A 13218-nucleotide genomic window follows, 5' to 3' on the forward strand; every position below is an offset into this window, starting at 1 on the left:
CTGGCCTGTTGACTGAATGCTGCTCTAGATTCGACATCACCAGATAGTTATCTGCTTTGAATCCACAAAAAGAGAAATGTGTTGTTGGAGCTGTGTTTGCTTTACTTAAAAAAAAGAAGACAGTTAAAGGCGTTTACTCAATGGATTGTTGTTTACACCTGGTCTTTAAACAGAGGTGAGGCAGTTGTGTCATGCTTAATTGGCCATTCAGCCACCCACTGGTAAAAATGGTGAAGTGCACGCAGTTAATCTTATGTGAATGAGAGAGAAAGTGATGCCACATCTTTAAAAACACACATTTACTTCATCTGACATCAGGGTTTGACAAAACCTTGACAAATGCCCTATAATGGATGTCAAACCCTGACATCAAATCAGTTTTCAGTGGACAGTTTGACTAAATCTAACTAGGTAAGGTCTCTGCTGAAAGGAACGCCAGTTCAGCGGTGTGCAGTGAGCCCTGTAACGCATAACAGCTGCAGGACCACAGCCAGCACAACTGATGGAGCCAGAGTGACAGTGCGACACCTGCTGGTAAGGAATGGAACTGCACAGCAGCAACAAAATCGGAGAGCTCATAAAATGCGCTGCATATGTACAATAAACTTTTAAGGAGTGGGCTGTCATTGACTTTAGCACTTGATTGATTTCTGCAGTTTAAGATGGCAGTACGTTTTTACCATTTGGTAACTTTAATTGCTATCGACTGACGTTCGATCGCCAAGGTGACCCATGAAATAAAACAACCCTGTGAACCAACTCCTATTATCATATTTTTTTACCATCCATTAAACCTCTGATGGTACAGTATGTCTCAGTCAGCTGGAATTGTATTCATTTTTAAATGTCAAAAGAAATGTTTCCTTTTAAAACAGCATATTAAACAATGGCAAAAGTCACCTGTCGCGCCCTGTTCTCAAGGTGACTGAGGATCAGATTCTTTGAATCCTTCAATCTGAGCCAAAGATTCAAACATCTTATTCGTTGCTCTAATCAGGCAGTGAATCCTGCCGTCATGCAACCCCCTCCTCTCCTTCTCCATATCTATGTCCAGTATGGGAAACGGCACTGACTCCTCCCGCACAGCAGGGGGCAACCCCATTATCTGTGAACTAAACACAAGTCGTGAGCGGTCCATCTGTGGTCAGTCAAATGGGCCTGAGAGTGTGTTGCAGTGAAAGGGTAAATCTGCCACCTTTGTAGGGCTATACTGCATTTTTCATTTCACTTTTCTCCCACACCGAGCTCCTCCCGTTTGCCTCAAGGTAAACGTCAGTGATGGTGACTCTCACTGGTGGGGAATGAGTGGGGGGAAAAAAGAGGACAGATGTTAAACACATGGAGAAGTGGACTCATTCAATCTTTGTTGATGCCTAGTTTAACCACAGTTAACAAAGGGAGACTCTGATTCGGATGGATTGTCCTGGCAAGGACAGAAATATTTAGAGCACTGGTTAGCAAGCAAGGCTGGCAAGCTAAATAAATACAAATCTGTACAAATATGCATTTGTGTTTTCCCCGTGTGAGAGTCCAGGCTGGTTCCTCTGTCTTCGGTTGCCTGGTAAAAGCCTCTTCAGTTTAAGAGAGAGTTATCCTGTTGTGGAGCATTACTGATGTCATATAGACCTGATATAATCAAATGCACTCGGTCCGGGATGGGATTTGAGGGAGGGGGGGGGGGGGGGGTGCAGGGTGCTGTGCCGCATGATAAAGAGCCTCTATTTCGGCCTTGGGATTCTGTCCATGAAGGTTGCAAATGGCTTCCTCCTGCTTTCATTTGAATTAATTTCAGCGGCGTGATTCAGCGGAGGCCTGAGACAGCAATGATGGAAGGCGCTTACTTTCCCCCACCAGACCGCTCTGCCTCCGTCGTCGGGTAAAGAGCTGGGAATGTACCGTCAGTCGCAAGGGAGCCTTCCTCTTAAACACCACCCTCAGGTCTTAATTACTGAACTGGAAGCTGACTTCGGTTCAGAAGTCACATGGCGGGTTTTCCTGCTGGTCTTAATCAGATGCTAATTGAAAAGCAGGACGGAAAAACCTCAGAGGAAGCCTCTGTCCCTGGGGCTCGGGAGATTCCCCTCCCAGCTGTCCTGTCGGATCCGGCCCCCTTCTGTCCCCCGGGGCAGGTGTAATTCACTTAATTCAATGACTAATTACAGAACCCACCCCCCCAAGGGCGTTTGCTTTTAGCTGACAGGAGCACTTTAACAACGTGTCATATATTACACACGGACTTTACGAAGCAGCATAAACGATCAAACCTGTCAAATCAACAAATAAGGGAATGTGACATAATTAGAGCAACTGCCGCTTCATTGAGGGTGTAAAAAAAGAGGTGAGAGAGATGGGGGGGTGAAAGGAGACGCGAGGGAGCTGGTCTGCCTCCAGACACTGGCCAGAGCCGTGATGTGGAATCGGGCCAGTGGAAGCTCAGGGTGACAGCCCGGTACGACCCTGCGCTCATCTCCTGCACGGCTCCCCCAGACCGCGCTGTTTAGTCGTGACCTTTCACGACAACAGCGCCCCCCCAGGCTGTCAGAGACTCCTCTCTGGCCTACAGATGAGAAGAAACGCCGTGGCCCTGTCATTACAGATGAATATGTAAACACAAGAAACAAAAATAAACTCCTTGCTCAGCACTTTTTTTTCAGCTCGCCACTTGCATCCAATCAATCCTGGAAATTGGTCTGTTCCCTGACAAGCGGACTGACAGAAAGGCAGTGGCTAGACAGAGAGAGATGCATGCCAATCACGGTCCCAAACGGATTCCAGAGGACAGAAAGGCAGAGCAGTGGGGGGGGGGGGGGGGGTGGGGGGGGTGGGGGGTGAAGGTCTTGGAGCAGTTGTGGGTACAGAGACAATCCTGGTTAGCTGAGACACTCCAATCGTCCTGTCACTGGGAAATGTGGGTCTTATTTCCCTCCATTCCCAGCTGGAGCTGTGGAATTGAAAAATAAATATATAAATAAAGCAGTAAATAAAAAATATCTACCCCAATTTGGTGTTTTTCTACAGTCTGGTGTGTGTGTGTGTGCGCACACCTGTCTGTGTACTCTCAGTGTGTGGTCTGCCTATCAGAGTGCAGTACTGGGGAGGACTGCAGTGAGTCTGACTGGAATGCTGTCTCTCCACTGCTAATGTAGCTCAGTCTGTCCCCCACACACCTGTGACGCACACTACAGCGCTAACCTGACTCTGCACCGCCTGTGTTTCTGTAACGCACCCCTAACGTCTCCTGTGTGTGTTTCTGTAACGCACCCCTAACGTCTCCTGTGTGTGTTTCTGTAACGCACCCCTAACGTCTCCTGTGTGTTTCTGTAACGCACCCCTAACGTCTCCTGTGTGTGTTTCTGTAACGCACCCCTAACGTCTCCTGTGTGTGTGTGTTTGTGCACTCTGCAGGAGCACTTCACCCCAGAGTGTAAGTTCAAGGAGTGTGTATTTGAGAACTACTACGTGACGTACTCCTCAATCCTGTACCGGCAAAGCCAGTCCGGCCGGGCCTGGTACATCGGCATCAACCGAGACGGCCAGGTCATGAAGGGCAACAGGGTCAAAAAGACCAAAGGGGCGGCTCACTTTCTGCCGAAACTCATCGAAGGTATGCCTGCACTATGCAGCTTCTCTCACCTTTCTCCTCCGTATTCAGGCCTCCCTCCTCCCCTCACCCACCCCTACTCCTCTCACCTGTGCCTTTCACATACCGTCACCTGTGCCTGATTCCCCTCACCTGTACTGTCCTACTCCTCTCACCTGTATATCCCTGCTCCCCTCACCCGTACATCTGTACATCCCCAGTCCTTTCATCAGCAGGATCCTGCTGCATCCCAGTCTCCCATAAGCACATGCAGCATGAGTGTGTAATTGGCTCTGACGCAGGCGTGGTGGTTTCATGTGTCTCCTTTGTGCCCCCCCCCCCCCCCCCCCCCGCCCCGCCCACAGTGGCCATGTACAGGGAGCCCTCGCTGCATGACGTTGCAGAACAGAGCCCCCCAAGGAAGACAGTCAAGACCTCCGACTCCCCCATCCTGCAGAACGGCAAGAAGGATCCCCCAAAAGCAGACGCCTCCTAGCCCACACAGTGCGTGGGGGGATGGGGGGCGGGGCTGGCGTGAGACAGGAATGGGCGGAGCCCTCAAGGTAACACTGACGCTGAGAACTCTCTCTCCCATCATACCCTGGGGTTGGACCATGGCCCTGGGAACCCTGCACTATAAGCAAAGGTGCCCTCCTCTCCACAACTCCCTCCCGCTACGTCTGGGATGGCCAAGCAATAAAAACCCAAATGAAAGAAACGGTAGGGGTGCCTCACCACCGCAAAGCTGATCAGCTGATCTCAGAAGGATGACCTTTCACCCCAACCAGCAACTAGCAGCCTTTATGGGCGTGGTCCTGAAGACTCACAGCACAGCTCAGACAGGCCCTCGGCAGCTCACCTCCATCAGAGCCGGCATTGAACTGGAGCTGTCACCTGCAGCGCAACAGACCCTGCACTACCCTCAGGCTCTCATCTGGCACATAACAGAGCTTCGACTAACCTCAAGCTGTCGCCTCCAACACAACAGAGCCTGCACAGACCAGACACTGTCATCTCCAACACCACAGAGTCTGCACAGACCAGACGCTGTCATCTCCAACACCACAGAGTCTGCACAGACCAGACGCTGTCATCTCCAACACCACAGAAATTGCACTAGCCTCAAGGTGTCCCCTGCAAAATCCTGCACTAGCCTGGGGGCGTAATGTCGACCATGCCTTTCTTTATTGAATCTTCCAGACTGAAATTTCTCGGTTTCAAAAGCCATGTTCGATGCAAACCTCAATGAAACTAACTGGTTGGCTGCTGAGGATCATTTTTTTCCACCTCAGATTAAGAGGAAAAAACAGCAGCAAGTTCACTGTCATCTCTCTAATGTGATCTCAAATGTAACACAAGAAAGAAGAGGAACCCCTGAAGCCCTCCCCACACAGTGATCCTTATTTATCTACCTGTGGCTACCTGTCTGAAACGGTTTCTTCCCCATCGCTTACACTGACACCAGTGGCAACACAGGTGGCCGGGTGCTTTTGGACAGAATGCTTTTACCTTTGTTGTTCACGGCAGTGAATTATGCCACCATTGTCTTCATCACCGTTAAGATGTTTCAGATCTATGTGGATTTACCCAGCTCTGCCATAAGCAGTCAGCAGGCTGTCACTCCAGTTCTCTCCCCGCTGTGGCCTCACTCAGCACACATTTAACCTCACTCAGTATCATTCAGTACTGTCCCATCAGATCCAGCCAATCAAAACACCATCAGGACAGTTCACATGGAGGGGTATAGGAATGAGGAGAATAAGAATTTTTCTGTTGTGGAAAAGTAACAGATATTTACATTAGAGGATCACACTTAGCAGATGCTGTACTGCTGATCACTACTGCAGTCTGCCAGATGCAATCTGCAACGAGGTGGTCACTGGCATGTTAAATGTGTGCTGAAATTAATGGCAAAATACAGCTGGGATAAATAGCTGGTGATGATAATAACAGTAATAATAATTGTTCAATGGTCTTCCTTGCCACCAATCAATGCAATATTCACTATCAGGTGCATCCTTGGCAAGACTATGCTGTGTTAAGACATAATGAGGCATCCCTGGTGCTGGAGAGAGACGCCCCTGATGTTCTTTTTTATTTTTTTTTTGAATAGGGAAGCCGTTGCACTGTTGCTGCTGTGACGGGCCCGTTCAGGGGCAGGGAAGAGCGCTGATTGTCTTTGCTATCGCACCGAGGAGAGAAGGTGCAAAAGTGCGGTGGGAATTAATATCTGTTTGGTGCATTCTTTACGGAGTAATCCCGAGGCGGCTGCCGTCAGACCCCCTCTCGCTTTGCTGGATAATCCTCTCCCTCTCACAGCGGGAGTCCCCTGGCGTGTAAAGACACTAATAGTCTGAGATACCTAGCGTGTATTGGCCCCTCCCACCTAAAACTGTGCGCCGTACAGGATGACAGCACATAGGGGCCAGTAGAGAGGCAGGTTGGCACACTGCCACTTCACAGGCAGTGGAGTGCAGGGGTGGTGGCAATTGGACTGAGGTTTCTGTTCCTGATTTGGGGGTAGTAATGTTTGTGGGGGTGGGGTCACATCTCAGATGATATTTTCTATTCATTTGTGCTCTTTATGCACATAGCTAAACCTGTTACTCCTTGGGCTGTGACCCCCTTGGTCTCCTTGGCTTTGAGTGCTCCTCCCTGCTCCTCCCCGGGGTTTGAGTTTTCCAAAAGCTCGGAAGGAGACCTGGAAAACGTTACCACAGGCTTCCTGGAGCAGGATTGGACGTCCCGGCGTTAGGAGGTTTAAACTAGTGGAGTGAGAAAGCCTTGGGGGGACAATGCTTCTCTTTGATTAACACTTACTCGTTCACTTTGACTAATGACTTCAATTAAGCAATTAAGTTGAGATTAAAACATCCTCGGTTTGATGCCCTGCGGGGCCCGAGGTGGCCAGCCCAACATTAAGGCTGCAGATCCGATTCTGAGATTCCAGCCCCTGCCGTGTCTGATTCAGAGCCATGTCCAATTAGAGAGGGTTCCTGCACATTAGTTCTGCTTTTTAAAAATGCTCCACAAATGGTCTACATGGTTTCTGTTTGGCAGGGAATGAGAACTAAGGGCTGTTTTTAAGCCAAAAATTAGATCAAATAAGTGGACTTTCAGGGGATTGGTGAATCTGTGGACTTTAGCCATGATTCATTTATTTATTTAGGCATTTATCTTTGAATGCTGGGAAGTGTTCATTGCAATATATACTTTATTGATTATGCAGTGTAGTGTGAGGAAAGTATTGAAAAGGTTTGCTATGTGTGTTTGTGTTAAACCGTTTAAGTTTCTGAAAGCCAGCTCACACTTTCGTTTTTGTCCAATCCCAGATTTAGGCTGCATGGAAGAACACCCATAATTCCATGTTCATATGCTTTTACCTCACTGTCTATGCAGAGACAGAGAGGACAGAGGGGCGTGTCAAAGTGGCACCTAAAGGTAGCGGGCAGCAAACCTGCTCAAGGTTACACCTTTAAACTACAGTCACAACATCAACTGTATTCTTTACCTGTGAACAAGGTAACCAAGTGAAGGTCTATAAGGGCTAGTGCTACCTGAACAGCAAATATTATTTATTTTTGTATAAATCTATACATATTTGGTATCAAATCACATGCATACATATTTGTGTTTATGTTTGCTAGTTCTCTTAGATTGTTTTGGTCATTGTATTTAAATGCATCTAATTGTGTTGTCAAGTGCGTGTGCATGCGTGCGTGTGTGTGTGCATGTGTGTGTGTGTCTGTATGTGCGTGCTTTTGTGTGCGTGTGCGTGTGTGTTTTGTGCTGTGTGTGTGCGTGTGTGTTTTGTGCTGTGTGTGTGCGTGCATGTGTGTGTGTGTGTGTGTGTGTGTATGTGTTGTGAATGTGTGTGTGTGTGTGTGTGTGTGTGTATGTGTTGTGAGTGAGTGAGTGAGTGAGTGAGTGAGTGAGTGAGTGAGTGAGTGTGTGTGTGTGTGTGTGTGTGTGTGTGTGTGTGTGTGTGTGTGTGTGTGTGTGTGTGTGTGCGTGCGTGCGTGCGTGTGTGTGTGTGTGTGTCTTGCACCTGCTGCAGGTACTGTAAATGCAGAGGTCATTACTCAGGTCTCTGTGCTGCTGAATGGGAGACCGTAAACCCGGAGAGAGAGAGGGTGAGTGTGTACGCAGAGACCTCACCCAGGTGCTCTACTGTAATTACTGATATCGCTGAGTCATTGCACCGCAGACAGATGGATACTCCCCATCCCGAAAGAACTCCATCCCTGACTGATTTCCTTCTCCTCCTCCGACTCCCACCTTCTCTTCCTCTAAAGCCCGTCCTCCCTCCCTCCCTTTGCCTTCTCTTCCTCTAAAGCCCGTCCTCCCTCCCTCCCTTTGCCTTCTCTTCCTCTAAAGCCTGTCCTCCCTCCCTCCCTCCCTTTGCAGTCCTCCTGTTAGAAGCCCTCTTTCCTCGGGCACACATGGCCCTTTGCATCTGCTCTTGCTCTGCTGTACGTGTCGGCACGTTGGCGTGTTTCTGTTCCACTGTGACTCTGAGTGGAATGGGACATTCCTCAGCTAATTAGCAAATCTGTTAATTATTTACAGACCTATTCAGTTCTGTCCAATTACACCCATCTATTGTACTGTCACAACCCCTACCCCCCCCCCCCCCCCCCCCCTCGAAAAATAAAGAGGAAAAAATGCAATCCCTTCCTCTGAAGGACTGTCATGATTAATGACACGGTGACTGCTGAATTCACCCCACGGTTGCTGGAAAGTGCTTATTATTGCTGTTTAATGTCAGCTTAATTGCCCCCATCCTTTCACCCGAGCTGATATCCCCCAGATCATACGGGCACCAAGGGAGCTGCTCCGGGGAGTGTCGTTTTCAGTGAGCATTGTCCTCAGTTTGGAGCGGCGAGATTCAGGCTCCTCTGGTGCCGTAATCTGACTTGAAAGCCGTCGCCAGCCTCTCGGCTAGTGACAGGCTCCTTTGTTGTTCTGACGATGTTTGCACTCTCGGCCGCTAATCCTGCCGATCTGCATTGCACAGCTATTGAATACGCTCAGAGATCTGGAAATGTGTTTTTTTTTCCTCCAAACGATTTGATCCAGCAATAATATAGCACATTTACAGCAGAGCAATATTCTTTTTAAAGTACATCAAATGAGCAATAGTACTGCGTCCTGCAGTTGATTGGTTTGAAGTTGTATTTGATCTCTCCTGGTGTGTGTTGATAGTTTGCAGTTACATTTAATCTCTCTGGTGTCTGTATTGTAAGTTTTGATTTGTGTCTTGAGTGATAGGAAGATACCTAGTGGCTCTTGTACCACAGATATCTGTGGAATTGTATTTTGCAGTGTTCTCCTGTTAATTTTCTCTTGTTGCGCTGTGTGAACTTTAACAGGAGTCTGAAGACACCACAGGGTTTTTACAGATACCAGACCATTCACTGAGCTTCATTCATGTGCTTGGACAGCAGCACATTTGAGTTGTTCAAACATTTAAAAGACGGCCATGGCTCTGGCCTGGAGGGAGCCCTGTTCCTGCAGTTGGGGAGCACTTGTCCTCTCACACGCTGATGAGGTTACCACCCTACACGCAAGGTCTCTGTTTCTGGGTCCTCAGCTCTCACCCATTGGCCACCTGCCCCCCTGACAGTGAAGGCTAATAGGCTGCCCAACCTTCGCTTTGGTACAACAATAAATGTGATTGCCTGTGCTGTGCTGTTTTGGCGCTTGGGAGAGGTGGGTTTATTGAAGGCGGCTCTCACCTTGGTGCGGTCTAGTCTGGCTTTCCTTGGCTCTGCTGTAGCTGAGCCTTGGGCTTCACTCCAGGGAGGTTACAGGACAGCACATATGGGAGGGAGAGCAGGAAAACCAGTTAAAAGGGGTGACTGATTAAACTGAGTCAGATTTCGAGAAGGCACACAGTTGGAAATGAGGCCCCCCTTTAATTCTCCTAAGAGCCAGCCCATGAGGGGAGGGTGGGGAAGCACATGTTACCACACACTGTCAGTCACTCATGTGAACCAATCAAAAGACTTTGTTTTACTCAGTGAAATGCACTGCTTGGATCACATCATTGAGTCACTGGTTGCATGTCCTGGTCCTGAATCCTCCCTCTCCCATCACTCCTGAGAGGTACAGGCTGTGCCTTCCTTCTCTCGGTTGGGGGGGCACAGGGTTGGGAGTCTCGGGGTTCCTGAGAGAGCCGCGTGGTCTGCGTATCTGCTGCCGTCTGCGCACTCCTCCGCTCCACTGCTTTGAAGTCATGCCCCATTTTCTGAACTCTCTTCTGGAACGGTTTCCTTTTCCCAGGAGGCGAGCTTCTCCTGCACACTTAGCATTCTGTGCAGTGTGTGTGCGTGTGTGCACGCGTGTGTGTGTGCATGTGTGCGTGTGCGTGTGCATGTGAGAGTGAATGTGTGTGTGTGTGTGTGTGTGTGTGTGAGAGAGAGAGAGAGAGAGAGTGAGTGAGTGTGTGTGTGTGTGTGCGTGTGCGTGCATGCGTGCGTGTGTGTGTGTGAGAGAGAGAATGTATGTGTGTGTGTATGTGTGTGTGAGTGGGTGGTTGGCAGGGGAATAATACGCAAAAAAACTCATATCAATGTTGCAAGGGGCAGAGAGCAATAATTTCAGAAAAAGTGCAGTGTGATGAATTTGTTTCTGTGTCCTGATTCATAGTTAGAACAGAAGCGTGTTTGTCTCTGTGTACTGAGTGTAAATGAACCATCTCTTGGATTTGCTGCTGTAGAGCAGAGTCCCATCCTCACATCCACAATGAAGCAAAAAAGACAATGCAAAAAAAAAGCTTCAGTACAATGAACCTGAATCCACTGTAAGTGAACCTTCTGCACATTACGAAGGGACTCTAAGCCCGGTTCCTGGGAGAGGTGAGGTCCTGTGGGACTGGCCTCCTTTTTGCTTAGGAGGATTCACACTGATCACAGGTCAGTCACACTGGGTTATGAGGGCATAGAAGGAGAGCAACTTCACCATGCACGCACTGATCCCAGGTCAGTGACACTGGGTTATAAGGGCATAGAAGAGAGGTCATTCACTCTAGCATAGAGGAGAGCAGCTCCAGGTCTGGCCTGTCCTCACAATTGTACTCAACAAGCTGATCTGGGAACCAAGTACATCTGTGGACAATCCCAGACCCAGGGTAATTACCACAGTATACTACTATGGCAAATCAGGGTAAACTGTGGTAATCTCTCATTTTCTTTGTTTGTTGTTAAACTAAGACTTAAGATCAATGCCAGTGATCATTGCATCACTGTAAGAACCATTGTGACTGTTGTGTGAATGTGAGATGTTTTACTTTCAGTGGCCATGTCCCCTGGTTTTGTCATGTTAAGTAGAATCATGTTCTTTTTTTGATTTAGCTAGGCATATTGATTATTCATTTTTTGGAGAAAGCTGTTTTGTTGATTAGTCGTTTCCATAGAAGGTCAAAAAAAACAGTTGAAAGTCAGAGCCTTTGATGTGAGCCAGCCGGCTAAAACAGAAAGGAAATTTGAAGATCGATTGTGTGAGACAACCCAACCCAAACCTGCCCCCCGTGCCAGGTTTTTAAATCCATCTATCGTGTCTGCTCCCAGAATCCCAAAGCTAGGAAACTGTCAATCAGCAATGAGCCCAACCCCCCCTCCCCGGAGGTCGAGGACAGCGCCATCTTTTGGCCAGGAGGGGCATCTGCTCGGATCTCCTGCAGCAATGACTGCTCCTTTCCTCCCACACACACATATACCCAACGTGTGTGATATACTCTGCGATAAACTCAGGGGCCCATATAACGGGCCTCCTGGAAATTTATACTGCATGGGTGATCCAGGTTATTGTCATGAAGTCTTCCAAAAAAAAAAAAAAAAAAAGCAAACAAACAGAAACTGTGCAATCGTCTTCCAGCACCGGCCATGATGATTTAAGATGCTATTTTAAAAATGGGACAGACTCCATGGAGATATGGCAAGATCCGCAGCCTCCTGCCCTTAAAGGCGACAAGGACATAAACAACCACCTACTGCACCACGCACCGAACTCAAACAGGGCAAGGGGGCAGAGTGCGGGCGCGACACACACCCCATCCTGACAAAAGCCTCACTTTTTGAGTGCTACAACGGAGGATGACAGGAGAGACAGACAATACTACCAAGAATGCATGCACCAACATTTACTGGATTCATCAAAAGATAATTCCTATTCAGTATTTAATAACTCAGTACCCCCAAACCTTTCCCATTTTCCCTGGTCTCTGCATTTGAAATCTGATCTGTATTTATTTCTATAATAACATACAACAAGTCAAGGAGAGACGTATTATTGAATATTATTGAATAAAACAAACAAATATATTTGTATGATTGTAAATGGAGTCCTGTGGTCTTTCTTAGATTGTGTGACCTTTTTCTTAGCATTACACACCACGTGTCATCAAACCTGGCCAATGTAGGCCCACCACACTCACATCGTTCATATGGGACGCTGAAAGTTTAATTACTTAAGCAAATTACATTTTCACTGAAGGAAATTCAGTCCTTTTAATCAACAAAGAACACTGTATTTTCGGTATCACTTTTCTCACAGTAATGATTTCCCCGCAGTTAAAAATGTTATTGTTGCCACAATAACGTAGTTGATTCGTGGTGAGGTAGCAAGGTGTTGATAGGCACCCACAACAGTAATTAAAATGGCTGAGCTCCAAGTGTTAAAGACAGTGGATCATAAATTAACAGAGCATCTCGGCGGGTGTGGGTGTGTGCGGACTGGCCGGCGGACAGGTGGCATATGCCCCGGTTTCCTCCGGGCTCCGCCTGGCGATGCCAGCCGGCGCTGCCGCAACACAGCCCTCCGGTCACAGTTGTCTGCGGTCGTATTCTGCACGCCAGACTCGTGTTTCCGAAAGCACGCGTTTGTTCACACAGATCTGTTCCTATACAATCATATTTCCTGTAAGTTAAGCTCACGAATAACCAAAGATATCTTGAGTTCCGTAAAATGTAGGTGTGATTTGTGCACCATTATGGAATTTTTTTTTTTTTTTTTGGAGAGATGATCTCCCGAACCAAACATTTCGAAATTTCATTCGAAGCTCAAAAGTGAGCTTCGGATAGCCTACGACCGGAATTTAGTTTAATTCAAAATCAAAGCTATGACTGTAAACTGTAAACATCAAAAACAGTATCTGCGAATATAGATTTGTATCACTATTGCATAAAATGACTTTCCATTAATTTGTGACCTATAAACTTTATCGTTTTAAATCGCCCTGGGGTATGGTTATTTCATAAACAAATTAATCATCTTTGCTCTAATTACTCGTTGATAGTTAGAAAGAGGTCGAAGTAGCCTCTAAATTAAGACATGGCAAATGGTTTCAGGACTGCGGCCCCAGTTAAAGCGTATCATTTATATTTGGATTCCACAGTGAATGAAATTTGAAATGTTTTGTGTGACTCAGTATATCGTCTCTTGGAACGTATTCACTGCGAGATTTAAGGCTGTCGCGACACGGGACGCAGCCAGCGTTTGGTGCGTCACACGCCCATTCTGGCGATCTTGCGTCGAAGTCCCTGTAGTGCAAACCAACAAAACAGCGTTCATTTACCCCAGCTGCTGGTGGGAGGCTGCTCATTCTTTACATGCTTTTTTTCTACGTCAAAATACAT

At 47.6% G+C, this 13218-nt stretch overlaps 1 protein-coding gene across 1 annotated transcript in view; it reads left to right on the forward strand.

The window, feature by feature from the left end:
• The window catches only part of fgf11a (fibroblast growth factor 11a), a 46503-nt gene extending 40945 nt beyond the window's left edge, over positions 1–5558 (forward strand). Inside the window, exons 4-5 of the mRNA XM_036547955.1 lie at positions 3406–3604; positions 3946–5558. Of these exons, the coding sequence (XP_036403848.1) occupies positions 3406–3604; positions 3946–4076 (330 nt within the window). The 3' untranslated portion in view covers positions 4077–5558. The remainder of the gene's footprint in view (positions 1–3405; positions 3605–3945) is intronic.
• Positions 5559–13218: the final 7660 nt, after the last annotated feature.

This window comes from Megalops cyprinoides, chromosome 16, assembly GCF_013368585.1.
Source record: "Megalops cyprinoides isolate fMegCyp1 chromosome 16, fMegCyp1.pri, whole genome shotgun sequence".
NCBI lineage: Eukaryota > Metazoa > Chordata > Actinopteri > Elopiformes > Megalopidae > Megalops > Megalops cyprinoides.